At 38.0% G+C, this 13,725-nt stretch overlaps 1 protein-coding gene across 1 annotated transcript; it reads right to left on the bottom strand.

Annotated features, from left to right (window-relative positions):
• Positions 1-6,431: 6,431 nt before the first annotated feature.
• On the bottom strand, positions 6,432-11,755 carry LOC133953367 (asialoglycoprotein receptor 1-like). Its single transcript, XM_062387268.1, has 7 exons — positions 11,566-11,755; positions 11,254-11,373; positions 10,196-10,294; positions 9,502-10,101; positions 9,248-9,390; positions 8,000-8,109; positions 6,432-7,879 (listed from the first exon to the last, which is right to left on the bottom strand). Exons 2-7 carry the CDS (start codon positions 11,357-11,359, stop codon positions 7,741-7,743), a joined length of 1,197 nt encoding a protein of 398 aa, XP_062243252.1. The 5' UTR covers positions 11,360-11,373; positions 11,566-11,755; the 3' UTR covers positions 6,432-7,740.
• Positions 11,756-13,725: the final 1,970 nt, after the last annotated feature.

Genomic DNA, 13,725 nt, shown 5'->3' with positions numbered 1-13,725 from the left:
ATGATTCTAAATTTGAGGTTTTGGCTGAAATGTCTTGACAGCTTTACCTCATGATATTTGCTAAAGACGTCTCTTTACACCTCAGGATGAAATAATGCAAAGAGATGAATGCACTAGTATCTACCTACAAAGTCAACAACATTAGTCTCAGCGGTGCATCGTGTTGAGTGCTCGTTTAGCACGCAAACACTAATCTGAAAAGGTCATCACAGTAAACAGTGTGAAAAAGTGGAGCCACACATGAAGAAGACACTGACGAACATGTCAAGAGATTTTGTGGTGATAAGAGCTGACAAAAGTGTCTGTCTTGATGGTCATATCTGAAAAAGGTTTATGTCTCAACTTGTCTGAGTACTAATTAGGGCCCGAGCACTGACAGTGGGAGGCCCTATTGAAATTGTAATGATTATTATTATTGTTATTATTATTCAGGCAATGAATTGGCTTTTTGAGGGCTTTAACATGCTCAAATTCTTAACAAAATTTGCAGAGAGTTAGAAAGTGGTGAAAATGTACGTATTCTGGAGGAATTTTCAATGGGCGTTGCAAAATGTCTCAATGGTGCCCTCCGAGATCCTCGTTATTATTTTTATTTTTTCTCCGCTTAAACAAATTGGCTTTTTGAGGGCTTTAACATGCTCAAAAAGTTTCTAAAGTTTGCAGTAAATTATAAATGTGTGAACATTTACGTATTCTGGAGAATTTGGAAATGGGCGCGGCACAATAGCTCAACAGCGCCACCTACGGAAAAGCCCCTCATTTCACATTCACCGATCCTCACAAAAAGGAGGACAGTTGTGTATCATGACCAGATACACAAAAAAGTCTCTCGTTATTATTATTTTTACTCTCATTTAGATTCGATCTAAAACAGTTCAGTATTGTACTATTGTCTGCGATGCGAAAGTCATGCTGGTTGTAATAGTCCATCACCTCCTTTGACGTCACCACCTCTAGGTCCTGCTGGCTCAGCTGGAAGAGCTGACAGAGGCCCTCAAGAGGCGGCCCGTCTTCTTTTTGTAACAGCCTCCTAATGAAGCAGTGCATGGCTTTCTCAGACAGTACCTTGGAGAGGAACAGCTCCCCAATAAACCTGAGCGTATTGAGGAACTGATCAGAACGTTTGGCGTTCTTTTGCTCTTCCCTCAGCCGGTCGATTACCCTTACGTCCTTGACTGGCTCCAGGCAGGACCCACTCTTTTGATAAATGCCCTCACTGTCACAGTTCTTCCTGAACTCTGCCTGGCAGTGTTTGACCAGCAGAGACCTGAAGGAGACGCTTGCTGACAAGTCGGTCAAGGATTAAACTTCCAGCTGAAGAGGAGAAAACCATAGAGAAATATTAACACAAATGCAAATCACATACTTAGGAAAACATTGTGATTATTTATGTACAAATAATCATTTTATACAGCAAACACCAAATGCAGGCAACTCTAAATTAACTTATTATTTGATTAAACAAAGCGACGATTCATTCGGTATTTCAGGTACTCCTAAGTTTACCTTGTTTTTGATCATCTCAAATCGTTATTTAAATTTTTCCTTTCTTACCATTTGAAAAAATATACTTTTTGTATCGCTACCCTTCTAGTTCACAAAAAAGATAAACTTCTCAACTAAGTAAGAAACAGGATAAAGTAGCTTCCGGTCATGAGGCATCACTTACTGTTGAGGTGTTGACACAGCTCGGCGAAGACTGCAACAGAGTGTGATTTCTGCACGGCCCTCTTGAAAACGATCTCAACCATTTCCTGCAGGCTCTCCTCACCGTCCAACTCCTCGTGACTCAGATCTGTCATGAAAGCTTGAACGTTTTCAGTGACACAGCTGATGGGCTCCTCCATCCGGACCTGCTCCTTCCTCACAGCTTCGAGAAGCTGGCTTGGAAGTTAATTCCACGCTTTTCTTATGGGATCAGGTTGATTCAAATAAATCGTAGTTGTCTTCAAGGCAAATCCAAAGAAAGGAGTTCAGGTGCAACCAGCCACGTAGTCAGAAGAGAACTGCGTGAAACTGAGTGAAAACTGACGCTTAAGAAACGACAGACTTCAAAGGGCCGTTGTATCCTTCGATATGAGATTGCTCATGTAACCCTCATGAAATTAAGGCTGCAAACCTCAGGTGTAGTAAAACTCCCCACCAAAAGGGGGCGCACTATGCGTTTTGTTCAATGTACTCCCCACCAATAAGAAACCCTTTTTTTTCTCCTGAGATGTTCTCATTATACCAGTAGAGAGAGAAGCTTCCGGATAAGACGTACAACTTGAGATTGATATACAAAGTGATTACATACAGTAATCTAATACTGGAAACTCCGGTGAGTCAGCACAGTTGGCTAATGCTAATAGCATCATGCTAGCAAACTGAAGAAAGAAATAATATGGCTGTTAAGTTGCTATTTGAAAGATTAACTGTTTAAAACCAATCGGAGTAATAATATAGTGATTATTAATGTTTCCAATGAACTTTAGCAGCCTGTTAAAATAGTTGACACCATGTTTTAATGTTATAGAAATGAAAGAGTAAATGTTAACCCTTGACTGACTGGCACGGCTATGCAGCATTGTGATTTAGAATGTGATAGGATGTGTAGCACTAAGTGTTTACAGTTCAGCCACGCAGCCTATGTTAGTAGTGAATAATCAATGTATATATTAAATGAAATTCAAGTTACACTGTATATTATTTTCATGTTTAAGTTAAGTATAAGTTAAATGATATAGTAATGATGTTATCATATAACATATTACTGAAAAAGATGTGTAAAGCAGATAAACCCTTTGCTTAATGATGTGAAATCACTTTATTGTTTTGATTTGTATATTATTATTTAATGAAACACATTGAAAATAGAACCAGGTAATGGTTACATGTATAGAAAATAAGTAAATGAGATCTTATGTTAGAAATATTAATAGAAAACAGACACTGATTATTCTGCACTCTGTGTAGATTGTTTTTTTATGAACACCAGATGAATCCGAATGCTGAGATGGCGAGCTAACCCAGATCTTGGATGCAGTGTGGTCAACTGAATGATCCAGATCGAACCTGATCGTTTATCGAGAGACATAAAGACCCGGACCAGAACGGAATCGTTGAATCTGCAAGCACCCACTATCCTGTGAACTGTATATATACACACACACACTGAAAGGACAGATATTTCATAAGAATCATATATTATATTCATTTTTTATGTTATACTGTTTTATATTGTGATTGTTCTTTGACTGAATCTGAATCAATAAACTGTTCATTAGTTCAACTTGTTCCTTAGCATAAGCCTACCTCTCTTAAGAATCTAGGTAGATATTTAGTGTTTTTTTTCCTAATACTAGCCCAGACAAGTGCTACACTCAGATTAAAGGAAAAGCAGCACGTTGAAGTCAGTCGTCACTTAACCGTCAGTTTTCCTCTGATATATATACATACATACATAAATACATATATATGCAAACTGTAAAAAATATAAAACAATAAGAACATACTAAATTACATAAAATATAAGGAATACAAAATATGTATAATATAATAAAATTGAATATATATTTATTAATTTGTTCATATAAATCATAATTTGCATAGAATAAAACAAATTCAAACTTCACAATGCTGTGATTCTTTTTATTAGAGTTTTAACACATGTTAATGAACTGCACTCGTCTGATCTGTAAAGTGTTTACATTACAGGTCATCATTCAAACATACATGTACATTCATATTATATAGTGCATTGTGTAACACTTGCTCAGCAACTTGGGGCTCGGCATCATGCATAAGGTCATTGTTATTGCTTTTCTACAACACCCCGCAAAATAAGGTGTAGTCGCATTTTTCAAAACAAAGTTATATGTTTCTTTAGAAACAATGAAATATCAAAAAATGTAATTTATGTCCTTTCAGTAAAAATGTCCTTGAATTGGAACCGATCAATGAAAGCCCAGACCAGTATCATTATTTGGAACATATTGTTGCCTGTGAGTGTGAATATTGTCCTGACAAGGTGCTAGACCCGCTTCACAGCTTGTTCCTGCTCACAACGCTTGACAGGAGCATCTGTTGCCATGTGAAGTATTGTTTCATTGGACATCTGACAGTGATAAGAGATTGATGTAGCGCTCCCTCCATGTTGTCTCCTTTGGTCCATTTAAGGGACAGGGCTGTGGCCTCTGAATGTCCTTCTGTTGAGTGTCGAGGGGACGGCACGGCTGCAAGACTGCAATCACAGTGATCCATTCTAATTAAATTGCCCACCTCATCCTCCGGGGCCACACAAGGTTTTATATTAAAATGTTTTTCAATTCATCAAAATAATTGATGACCAAGCGACCTTCCACCTTCGCACAGGAGCTCCACTGCAGCTGGAAGCTCGCCTCTCCAGTCCTTTTGGGCAACCCAGTTTAGGACCACAGTTTGGATTCACTGACAGGAACTCAATCTCACCAAGAGGGGGCACCACTGGCAAACATAAGACACCAGAAAAAATCCTTTGTGCCACATGAGCAGTCAGTTTAGACCCAATGACCAAACATGGTCAAGGTAAGAAACACATTTATTTATTGTACGAACTCTCATATCTCTGGCTCCACTCCCAATGAAGTCAGCAATTTCCCAAACAATCTGTGTGGGTACATTCAAACTTGAGTTAAGTTCATTTCTTAGAATTATTGTTTTATTATCCTAGTATGAGTTTCTCATTTTGAGAACGAAAGATCCTTTAGAAACAGTTTTGTAAATAGTTGATTAGCAAATCAATCAATCAATCAAATTGTATTTATATAGCCCATATTCACAAATCACAATTTGTTTCATAGGGCTTTAACATGGTGTGACATCATCTGTCCTTAACCCTCAGCAAGAGTAGTTTAAAAAACTACTAAAAACCCGTTTACAGGGTTAAAAATAAGTAGAAACCTCAGAGAGAGCCACATGTGAGGGATCCCTCTCCCAGGACGGACAGAAGTGCAGTAGATGCCACGTGTAGGAAAACATAATCAAGAGTGAAGTTTTTAGCATCATTGATGAGGGTTAACATTTTGAAGGATAACTTCAATACGATATGTCAAGTAGTCCAGCTGCAATCATAGTCTATGGTCAGCAGCCAGCAGGATCATGATCCACCATCCAGTCCAGATGCCACTTTAGTCCACAGCCGTTTATTAGGATTCATCATGAGCTGCTGCCGCGGTCCTGGTCCACCACCTGTATCTGATGCCAACGCGACACAGGGTCCGCCATTACCACTACGATCAGCCCACGTGATATAGAATCTGCCATACTGGATCCACCATTGATACCTCTGATGCGCGATCCACAAATCGTAATCCATGGTGCGGCCACAGAGGCCCTGGATCTGCAGGCGATGAAGTAAAGGGATCCAGCAGATTTGATCATGATCTACATTAAGAGTGTACGAGCATCAATAAAACGCTTCTGTAGACACCTGGGTCTCTTGAACGTTCTTCCAGCTGCTGACAACATTTTTCAAGATCAATAATAGGATCAGTTATTGGACAAAATCTGTGGTTTTGCAATATTTCCATTAACATTTAACAAGATTGACTAGAACTTGTAGAGCACACGAATGGTGTTCCCTTTGGGGAAAAAAATTCTCTATGGAACAATTTGAACTGGGAAAATGTTTTGGACTGGGAAACTTTAATTGTGGCCCATGTACAGCATATAAAGACAACCTGTATTGTTTGGCTGGTATTAAGTATCAGTCTAATAAACTGTATGAAGAATTGATTCAAAATTGTCAGGGCTCAGAGAGAAATAGGAAAATGTCATGATAATAAAAGATTTCTGGCCTGGAGGATTTACCTTGTGAATGAACGTTAGTAGAGCTCAAATTTGAGAGGGTCATTTGAGAGGTTCATCCACTGATCAGCCATTAACTGTATATAAAAAATGGGCAACATAACTGCTCCCCAAAACTGAAGCCAAATCATCTGGATCACCCCCTGGTGGCTGGTATAGGTCATAAACCCCACCTCCTCTACGTTAGTGGCCGGGACATGGGCCAGGCTTAAAGGACAAAGTGCACATGCAATTAATTGATCAAAAAGATGTATCTGTATTGTCGGGCGCCTTTCATTTGTGAAGTGTGAGTTGCTCCCTGGCGGCTGTGGGCCAAACTAACATCTCTCAACCTACCTGTAGTTGTACTTGTATGTGTGCATGCATGCATATGTGCATGTATGTGTGTGTGTGTGTGTGTGTGTGTGTGTGTGCGATAGACTCCCTCTTCCAGGCGGTCGATTCATCCTGTACAGGTCACTAGTGTATCGCAAGGCTGACATACATAGACAAATAACCATTCACACTCAAATTGATACCTATCGTCAATTTAAGTCTTGAATTTACCTCACCCCAATCTGCAAGTCTTGCTGCTGTGGGGGGAAGCCAGAGGAAACCCTCCAAGAAACAAGTACACATTTTTTTTATTTGGAATGCAAAATGGTTTACTAAAGGAATCTAAAGCACAGCACAGACTTTTTTTCACATGTACTTCTCAATAGTAAAAGCACCAATTCAATGGATATGAATGATGCTGTAGTAATAGAGTATAGTATAAATTTATGACTAAGGCTGTTGTCCCTGAATCTGTGTTATCCACATGTGCAGTTTGTGCTAGTGGTCACACAAGAAGCAACAAAAACGGAGTACAAAATAGCCAACATTAGTAAAGTATCACTTTAAGAGTACAGCACATGGGAAATGCATTCATAAGTCATAGAGTCAAATAAGTGCAGTATGTCATCAAATCAACTTGACATAATCTGAAGTTTATTTTTCTATAAATGGATAACTGTAAACTATCAATCATCATGGATTGAATTATTTTAGTAAATATATATCGAATCATCACAGATAAAAAATGACTTGTTACTAGTGGTGAAACGGTGCCTCGTTTACTGCCATCTGAGCATCGGTAATAAACTAAAGATTTTTTCATGAATCTCATTGAATTTGTGCTCATTAAAAGATAAGAGTGATGAAGGGCTGAAATAGTCAACATTTCCGCCTCTCCCAACCTAATAATACATAACTTACTTCGCATCACTCCATTTCAAGATTTAGCTGTGAGTAATGCTGTTTACCTTTGTGTAAGATGGTCACACAATATAGATTTCTAGGCAAACACTGACTTTGTTTACATGGGCATCAATATTCCAACATTAACCTGTTTAAGACAGCAGTCAAACTCAAACAATGCTGTGTAAATAACCTTTTCTGATTACTCAGCTGGAATAAAGTCGTTCAAAAGGACATAGCATCAATCAAATTCAGAGTGGATTCCAACCTTAGTCACATCATGTAGACATGAATAGGAGTTTCCCAGCATTTTGTGAAATTAACATACAACAGTTATCAGGTGCTTGAATATGCATGTCCTGTTAACAGGATGGCTGCCACTACGAAGAGGGAGGGAGAAAGTAGTATGCTATGCATTTTAAGCGGAACGGATATTATGACGGGTTTGAAATGCAATTACCCATCTAAACACCACAATCAAATGATTGTCTTATTCTGAATAAATTCAATATTTGGAATATTGGTGTCCATGTAAATTTAGTCACTGTGATTAATATTGTCATTATTTACAATGTACTGACAGCAGGCCCCAATGTTCGGTCTCTCTACACTAAACAGAGTGATTATCACGATATAGTTATTGCTGTCAGGCACGTAACCTACAGTAACCAATGCACTGCCCATACTGGAAAAACACTACATTTCACAGATCCATTTTTGTTCTACAGTACAGGTCTCGTCATTCCATTCGCCTTTCCCTGATGCACGGTGCAGGAATTCCCCACAGTCCTGGTCCGTCCCTTGATAGCTGTTAGGCTGGTCTGCAGCCCAGAACCTGTAGGACAAGGAGAGACAGCCACAAAAAGAATTAATGCTGCACTGTCGTTAGCTACAAGAAGTCAACATTACCTACTTTGAGTTTTGTATATGAAGAGATGTGCGTTGACTTTCTTACGCTAAGGTCAGTGGTGTACCGTCCACCCATTTCCACACGCCCTCTACTCCTTCATCAGTCAATCCAATCCAGGTATTAGTGTCATGTCCAAACAAGCCATTGATGAAGTTCTATGTGGGAAGCAGCGTGCAATTACATTTTATTGAGGTCTTTATGTTTTCCACAAAGAAGATACACCAATATAACTTAAAAAGTTTATTATCATGTCAGTCATTAAGTTATGAAGAGCAACCCCGAGTTTTTCTCTTATCCCATTGCTATCAGCGGATCAAATCAAATCTATTAAGGAAGTTATTAAGTAAACAAGTTATTTTCTATCAAATATAAAGAATAGATTATACCGTACTCTTGTGTGGAAAATAGTGTCAAGAGTCAAATGTTCAATTATTATAGTATTCAAATGAAGAATTCACATTAAGGGAACTGATAACTACAATAGTTTGAAATGTGGTTGTATTTTGGTACTCTGCAGGTATATGCTATTTGTGGATTCATCATATGAGCAAACTCTTTCACATACTCCGATATGAAAATGTTAATTATTTGAGCTGTCACAATGTAAAATACTCTCAAATTAATATGGAGACATTTTAGCAAGTGGCAGTGTAGATTATCCACACCATGGATTATGATAACAACTGCTAAGACATACAATATGCCATTTTATATATTACTGTCAATGTAATATGACAATCCCTCTATCATTATAATTGTCATTGCTGTTCCCCTAATCTGTGTCAGATATATGATGTAAAGAAACTTTTTTTTTTCCCTGTTGAGTGGGTCGTTTTGTCGTCTCTCCTAACTTTGTCAGAAATTGACTGAAAATGAATCCTAGTCATGTTTTATTAGTGTGTTTCATCTAAATTGTAGGAATTGTTGTTTTCCTTACCTTAGAATTGTATATTTCATTACTTTTTCTTTACATAGGTAGCAGCTCCTCTCTATGGAGGCCGCCATTTTTTTTCAGTAGCCCAAACTAGACAAACTAAACACCTTTTGAGTTTTTATGACAACTGAATTCTACGATAGGTTCTCTTTCATGTTTGGAAGGGGAGGGTGAGGGGAGGGGTATTCAGCTGCAACATGAAACTTCACCAGTAGATGTCACTAAATTCGACACGCTGAAACTTTAAGGGAAGATGATGTCGCATCGTATCAAATCCTATGAGGCAAACAGATTTGTGAATATGGACTATACAAGGGAAACTTGATTGGTTAATCGCTGATGCTAACGGAAAAACGCACCATCTCATTTTGGCTTGTGATGATTGCCAGGTCTGCTCCTTTGCTATGACAGTATTCTCTGCTTTTCTGCCAGGTTCTGTTGCCATAAGAAGTGTAGTAGCAGCTGCACTCGAACTTCTGCCAGCCATTTACACACTTCTTATCTGTACATGTGAGATATTGATTCAACAATAATCAAGCAGTGAGACAAAAGTGTACAAGCCCTGAGATGAAACCTTAACATATAGGATTTTTGGTCAGTTCTTTCTACGTACCTTGCATTGTCTTTTTCATTTTGTCAACTAGGCCCTGGAGATTATCTCTCTCGGCAGTCACATTATTTAAGCTGCTTTCAAGCTCTTTTTTTTCCCGAGCCAACGACACGTAATTAGCCCGCAATATATCTGCTTCTTTTTTAAGAGAGATGAAAGTTTCTTGAAGAGCGTCTCTTTCTGTCGTTAGCCTTTGGTGACTTTTTGCTAGTGTGTCCTTTTCACCGGTAGATGCGTTGTATCTCTCCTTCAAATGTTTTATGTCTTTAATCAAGTCATTGTAACTCATCTGCAGTTTCTCTTTGGATCTGGTGACATTATTTAATTGGTTTCGTAAATTGTCCCTCTCCCTGGTCGCCGAGTCATGACTGCCCTGTAACTCATCTTTAGGTTTGACCACTGTGTCATATTGTTTTTGTAACAGCTCTGTGGCTGCAGACAAGACATTGTAATTGGTATCCAATCGGCTTTTACTGGCTCTCAGCTGTTCAATGTTTTTGTTCAAATCACTGATAATGGTCTCTAACTGGCTTTGGCTGAGCTGCAGGTTCTCTTTGTCGATGACTTTTACATTGTCTTGGTTTTCTTTTTCGACTTTTTGATCTGCCAGAGAGGAGAGATTGTACGTTGTCATTCAACAGATTCAGCAACACATTTTGGCAACTTTTTAAACACACACACAAAGATGTGTACTCACAGTGGATGCTCTGACCTATGATACCGGCCAGCATGAGAACACAGAGGAGCCCGAGGCAAATTGTGGCAGCCCTGTAGGAACTGTTCTTCAACACTATGTCTGAGTGAGAGCGGAAACAGAAACTTGAATTTCATGAAGCGATCTAGGTAACATTTGGTTTAGCCTTTCTTCTGGTTTGAATCTGACTGGGGTTGCAAAATACTGTTTATAAAATATATTTCCAGCAAAATTCGTAAACAAAAATCGTGGTAAGGATTAGAGGGATGTAAAAAAGGGTTGTAAAATTGTATTTTTGAAATATACATCATCATAATATGTCATTATTGATAATTGATCGAATTAATCTAAAAAGACAATATTATATTGACATAAATCTTTATACTGTATAATTTGTACAACATGAAGACAAACTACATGATCTGTCAAGAGAATAATGGCTATAACTTGAGTTGGGTGACAAAATAATTTATATTATTTAGATTTTGAAATGATTTGGAAATTGAATCAGTAAATAAGTAGACAGGAGTGGTTAGTCCTGGAAGTTAAATATCAGAAAACACAATACACTCAATTCCATGAATGAAACTATTCTATAAATGCTGCTCTGTGATTTGTAATACTGCCCAGACCAAATACAACAAAAGATATATAATAAAATATAAAAACATATATATGAATGTTACAGAACCATACCTGATAATGTTTGTATATATATATATATATATATATATATATATATATATATATATATCTCATTACAAATCAATGAGCAGTGTTTAATTGCATTAATGGGATGAAGATATCCATGCACATATATAAATCGTTTTGATAAGTTTCTGGTGATCTGAGAGATTTGTATTCCAATTTTCACTTGACTCTGTTTTTTAACCAGTGATTCCTGAGCGAAATGCTTCTTTAGGTGTTAAATGCTCTGTATGACTTTCTATTATGCAAATTTAGCACAGGTTTGAAAAGATTTAAAAAAAAATACATTCAATTTGACTCTATCGTGGTATACATCATCATCTTCATAAAAAAAAAAGCTCTTATTTCATTACCTGCATTGCGCCGGCTGCTGCCATCCCAGAAACACTGCTTAGAGAGAATTTTACTTTCTTCAATGTCCATGTTTGTACCAGTCGAGGCATGCTGCTGGACAGTCATCCTTGCAATGGAGTCTTACCAGAAAAAATAAAGAGTTGCGTTAGATTCTGAAATAGCTCAGTTTTCAGTATAATTCCTATAAAAGAAGCGTCCCTTCATTTATTTTCTTTATTGTGGCCTCCAGTGAGTTTACACTTCAATTTCTTGATTCTAGGATAATATTTAAATGACACTTCAAGACTATAAGACAAACAAATAAACCTCACCTGTGTTTGGAGAGATGAGAACAGTCGAAGAATTGTAAAGTTGAGTAATTTGGTTTTGAGCAGTCTCAAAAACTCAAACCAAACCTTCTGTCTTCATGTTACTTCGCACTGCACTTTATAAATCTGCATGTGTTCCCCTTCACAGAAATTAAGGGCTTGTCAAAAGGCGGAGCGAGATCCTCGCAACTTAATTAATGCTGATTTTGCGAAATCTGATTTCTCTGTTTGATTAATTGGAATAAACACAGGCCACTTTTAAGGCCACTTTTAAGGCCACAGTGGCACATAGGTTATTGGGCAACATTTTCTTTGAGATCATGGGTATTTAAGGAATGACACTCACTTGTAATGAAAGCTCGACACAAAAGCAGCAGCAGCACCTATTTGCCGATTCCACAAAATGATGAACATACAAATGTTTTGAGGAAGAACAGATTTGAGATATGCAAATATGCTGAATAGGCAGTTTTCATTGCCCTCACTTAGATCACTCCAAGTTTCGCTGCAGCATCCATTTCATGTTTAGTTCCAGTAACTGGTATGATAAAAACAAGAGGTTCACTATTGGTTATAGCAGTAAATTAATGTTGTCGATGTCTCAATATGCAAATGTGGCAGTTGACCTTGCCACAGGGCTCTCACCACAGCAGCCAGAGATGAACCAATCAGATTTTAACATTTTATTATCTCAAACACACTTCAACAAACATAAATTAACTTCAACTTAAAGCTTCTAGCTATACAGCTCCGTCCTTTCTCAGTCTTGCGTGCCTCTGTATGTCTGAGTTATTTTGTCTAAGTGTCCCCTGAGGCAGCTCAGTTGCTGCCTTTTAAGCGTGAGGACCAATCAGCTAACAGCTCTCACCTGTTCTGACTGATCCTCTGTGAAGCAGGTGAAAGTCACAGCCCCCTCTCACCTCCACAGCAAACATTCCTGTTTAGTTTTTGTATCATCAAAATGCAGTCCTCACCCCACAAGTGTCAATCCACATAAACTTGCGCCTAGCAGATTAGAAGCTATGTGTTGAATATCATCGCGCATTATCTGTGTTAATCATCATCTTGATAAAATGAAAAGTACAGTGTAACAAGACAGAGGATGACACTTTCCCACTACTGCTGAGAGCAACAACTCTTGGTAACCTCTGAGCAAGTCAACTTATGACAGTAATAATAAGTTAGTAATAGGAAGTGAGGAATCCTGACAGAGCTGATTATCCCTTACACTGTTCCCTTATCTCATTCCAGCACTTGTTTCTCACAGTCAGTTCAGATCTGAAGAAGAGCCACACAAGGAATATAAGCCGCTCATTACAAAGTTTGCAAAAAAACAACAAAAAAAACTGCAGGGCTTTTGAATATGGGTAAAACATTGCAAGTGAGATTCGTTTTCAAATAATTTACTTCTTTGAAGTTATACTGGTTAACACCAGAGCAGGTTTTTTGCCCTTGAGTGCACTTTTCACAGAAACTTTTGACAGGGTTAATGTACCACCATGAGCTGAAGGGTTTAAAGAATGTGAGCAGTCAGGAGGAAGGTGAGGCTTCATTTGGAGTGAAGTTATAATATTGTACTCTGTGTTGGTTTTGCTTTTATCTGTCTCCGGGGAATTTCTCCTCTTTATAAAATGTAAAATTATATTTACATGGTATTAATTCAATCAGTTTTACCATTGAGCTAGAAGGTATGTGTTTAATAGCATCTGTGTTAATCATCATCTTGATAAAATGAAAAGTACAGTGTAACAAGACAGAGGATGACACTTTCCCACTACTGCTGAGAGCAACAACTCTTGGTAACCTCTGAGCAAGTCAACTTATGACAGTAATAATAAGTTAGTAATAGGAAGTGAGGAATCCTGACAGAGCTGATTATCCCTTACACTGTTCCCTTATCTCATTCCAGCACTTGTTTCTCACAGTCAGTTCAGATCTGAAGAAGAGCCACACAAGGAATATAAGCCGCTCATTACAAAGTTTGCAAAAAAACAACAAAAAAAACTGCAGGGCTTTTGAATATGGGTAAAACATTGCAAGTGAGATTCGTTTTCAAATAATTTACTTCTTTGAAGTTATACTGGTTAACACCAGAGCAGGTTTTTTGCCCTTGAGTGCACTTTTCACAGAAACTTTTGACAGGGTTAATGTACCACCATGAGC

The sequence above is a fragment of the Platichthys flesus genome, chromosome 5, assembly GCF_949316205.1.
Source record: "Platichthys flesus chromosome 5, fPlaFle2.1, whole genome shotgun sequence".
In the NCBI taxonomy this organism is placed as follows: Eukaryota; Metazoa; Chordata; class Actinopteri; order Pleuronectiformes; family Pleuronectidae; genus Platichthys; species Platichthys flesus.
The sequence above is the reverse complement of the archived record's forward strand: the minus strand, read 5'-3'. Positions and strand labels throughout refer to the sequence as shown.

Coding starts and splice junctions, on each gene's coding strand:
- LOC133953367 (XM_062387268.1), bottom strand. CDS start 11,359: ATGACTGTCCAGCAGCATGCCTCGACTGGTACAAACATGGACATTGAA. Junction 10,102..10,195: donor CATAGGTCAGAGCATCCACT/GTGAGTACACAT, acceptor CCTCTCTGGCAG/ATCAAAAAGTCGAAAAAGAA. Junction 8,110..9,247: donor TCACAAGCCAAAATGAGATG/GTGCGTTTTTCC, acceptor CTTCCCACATAG/AACTTCATCAATGGCTTGTT.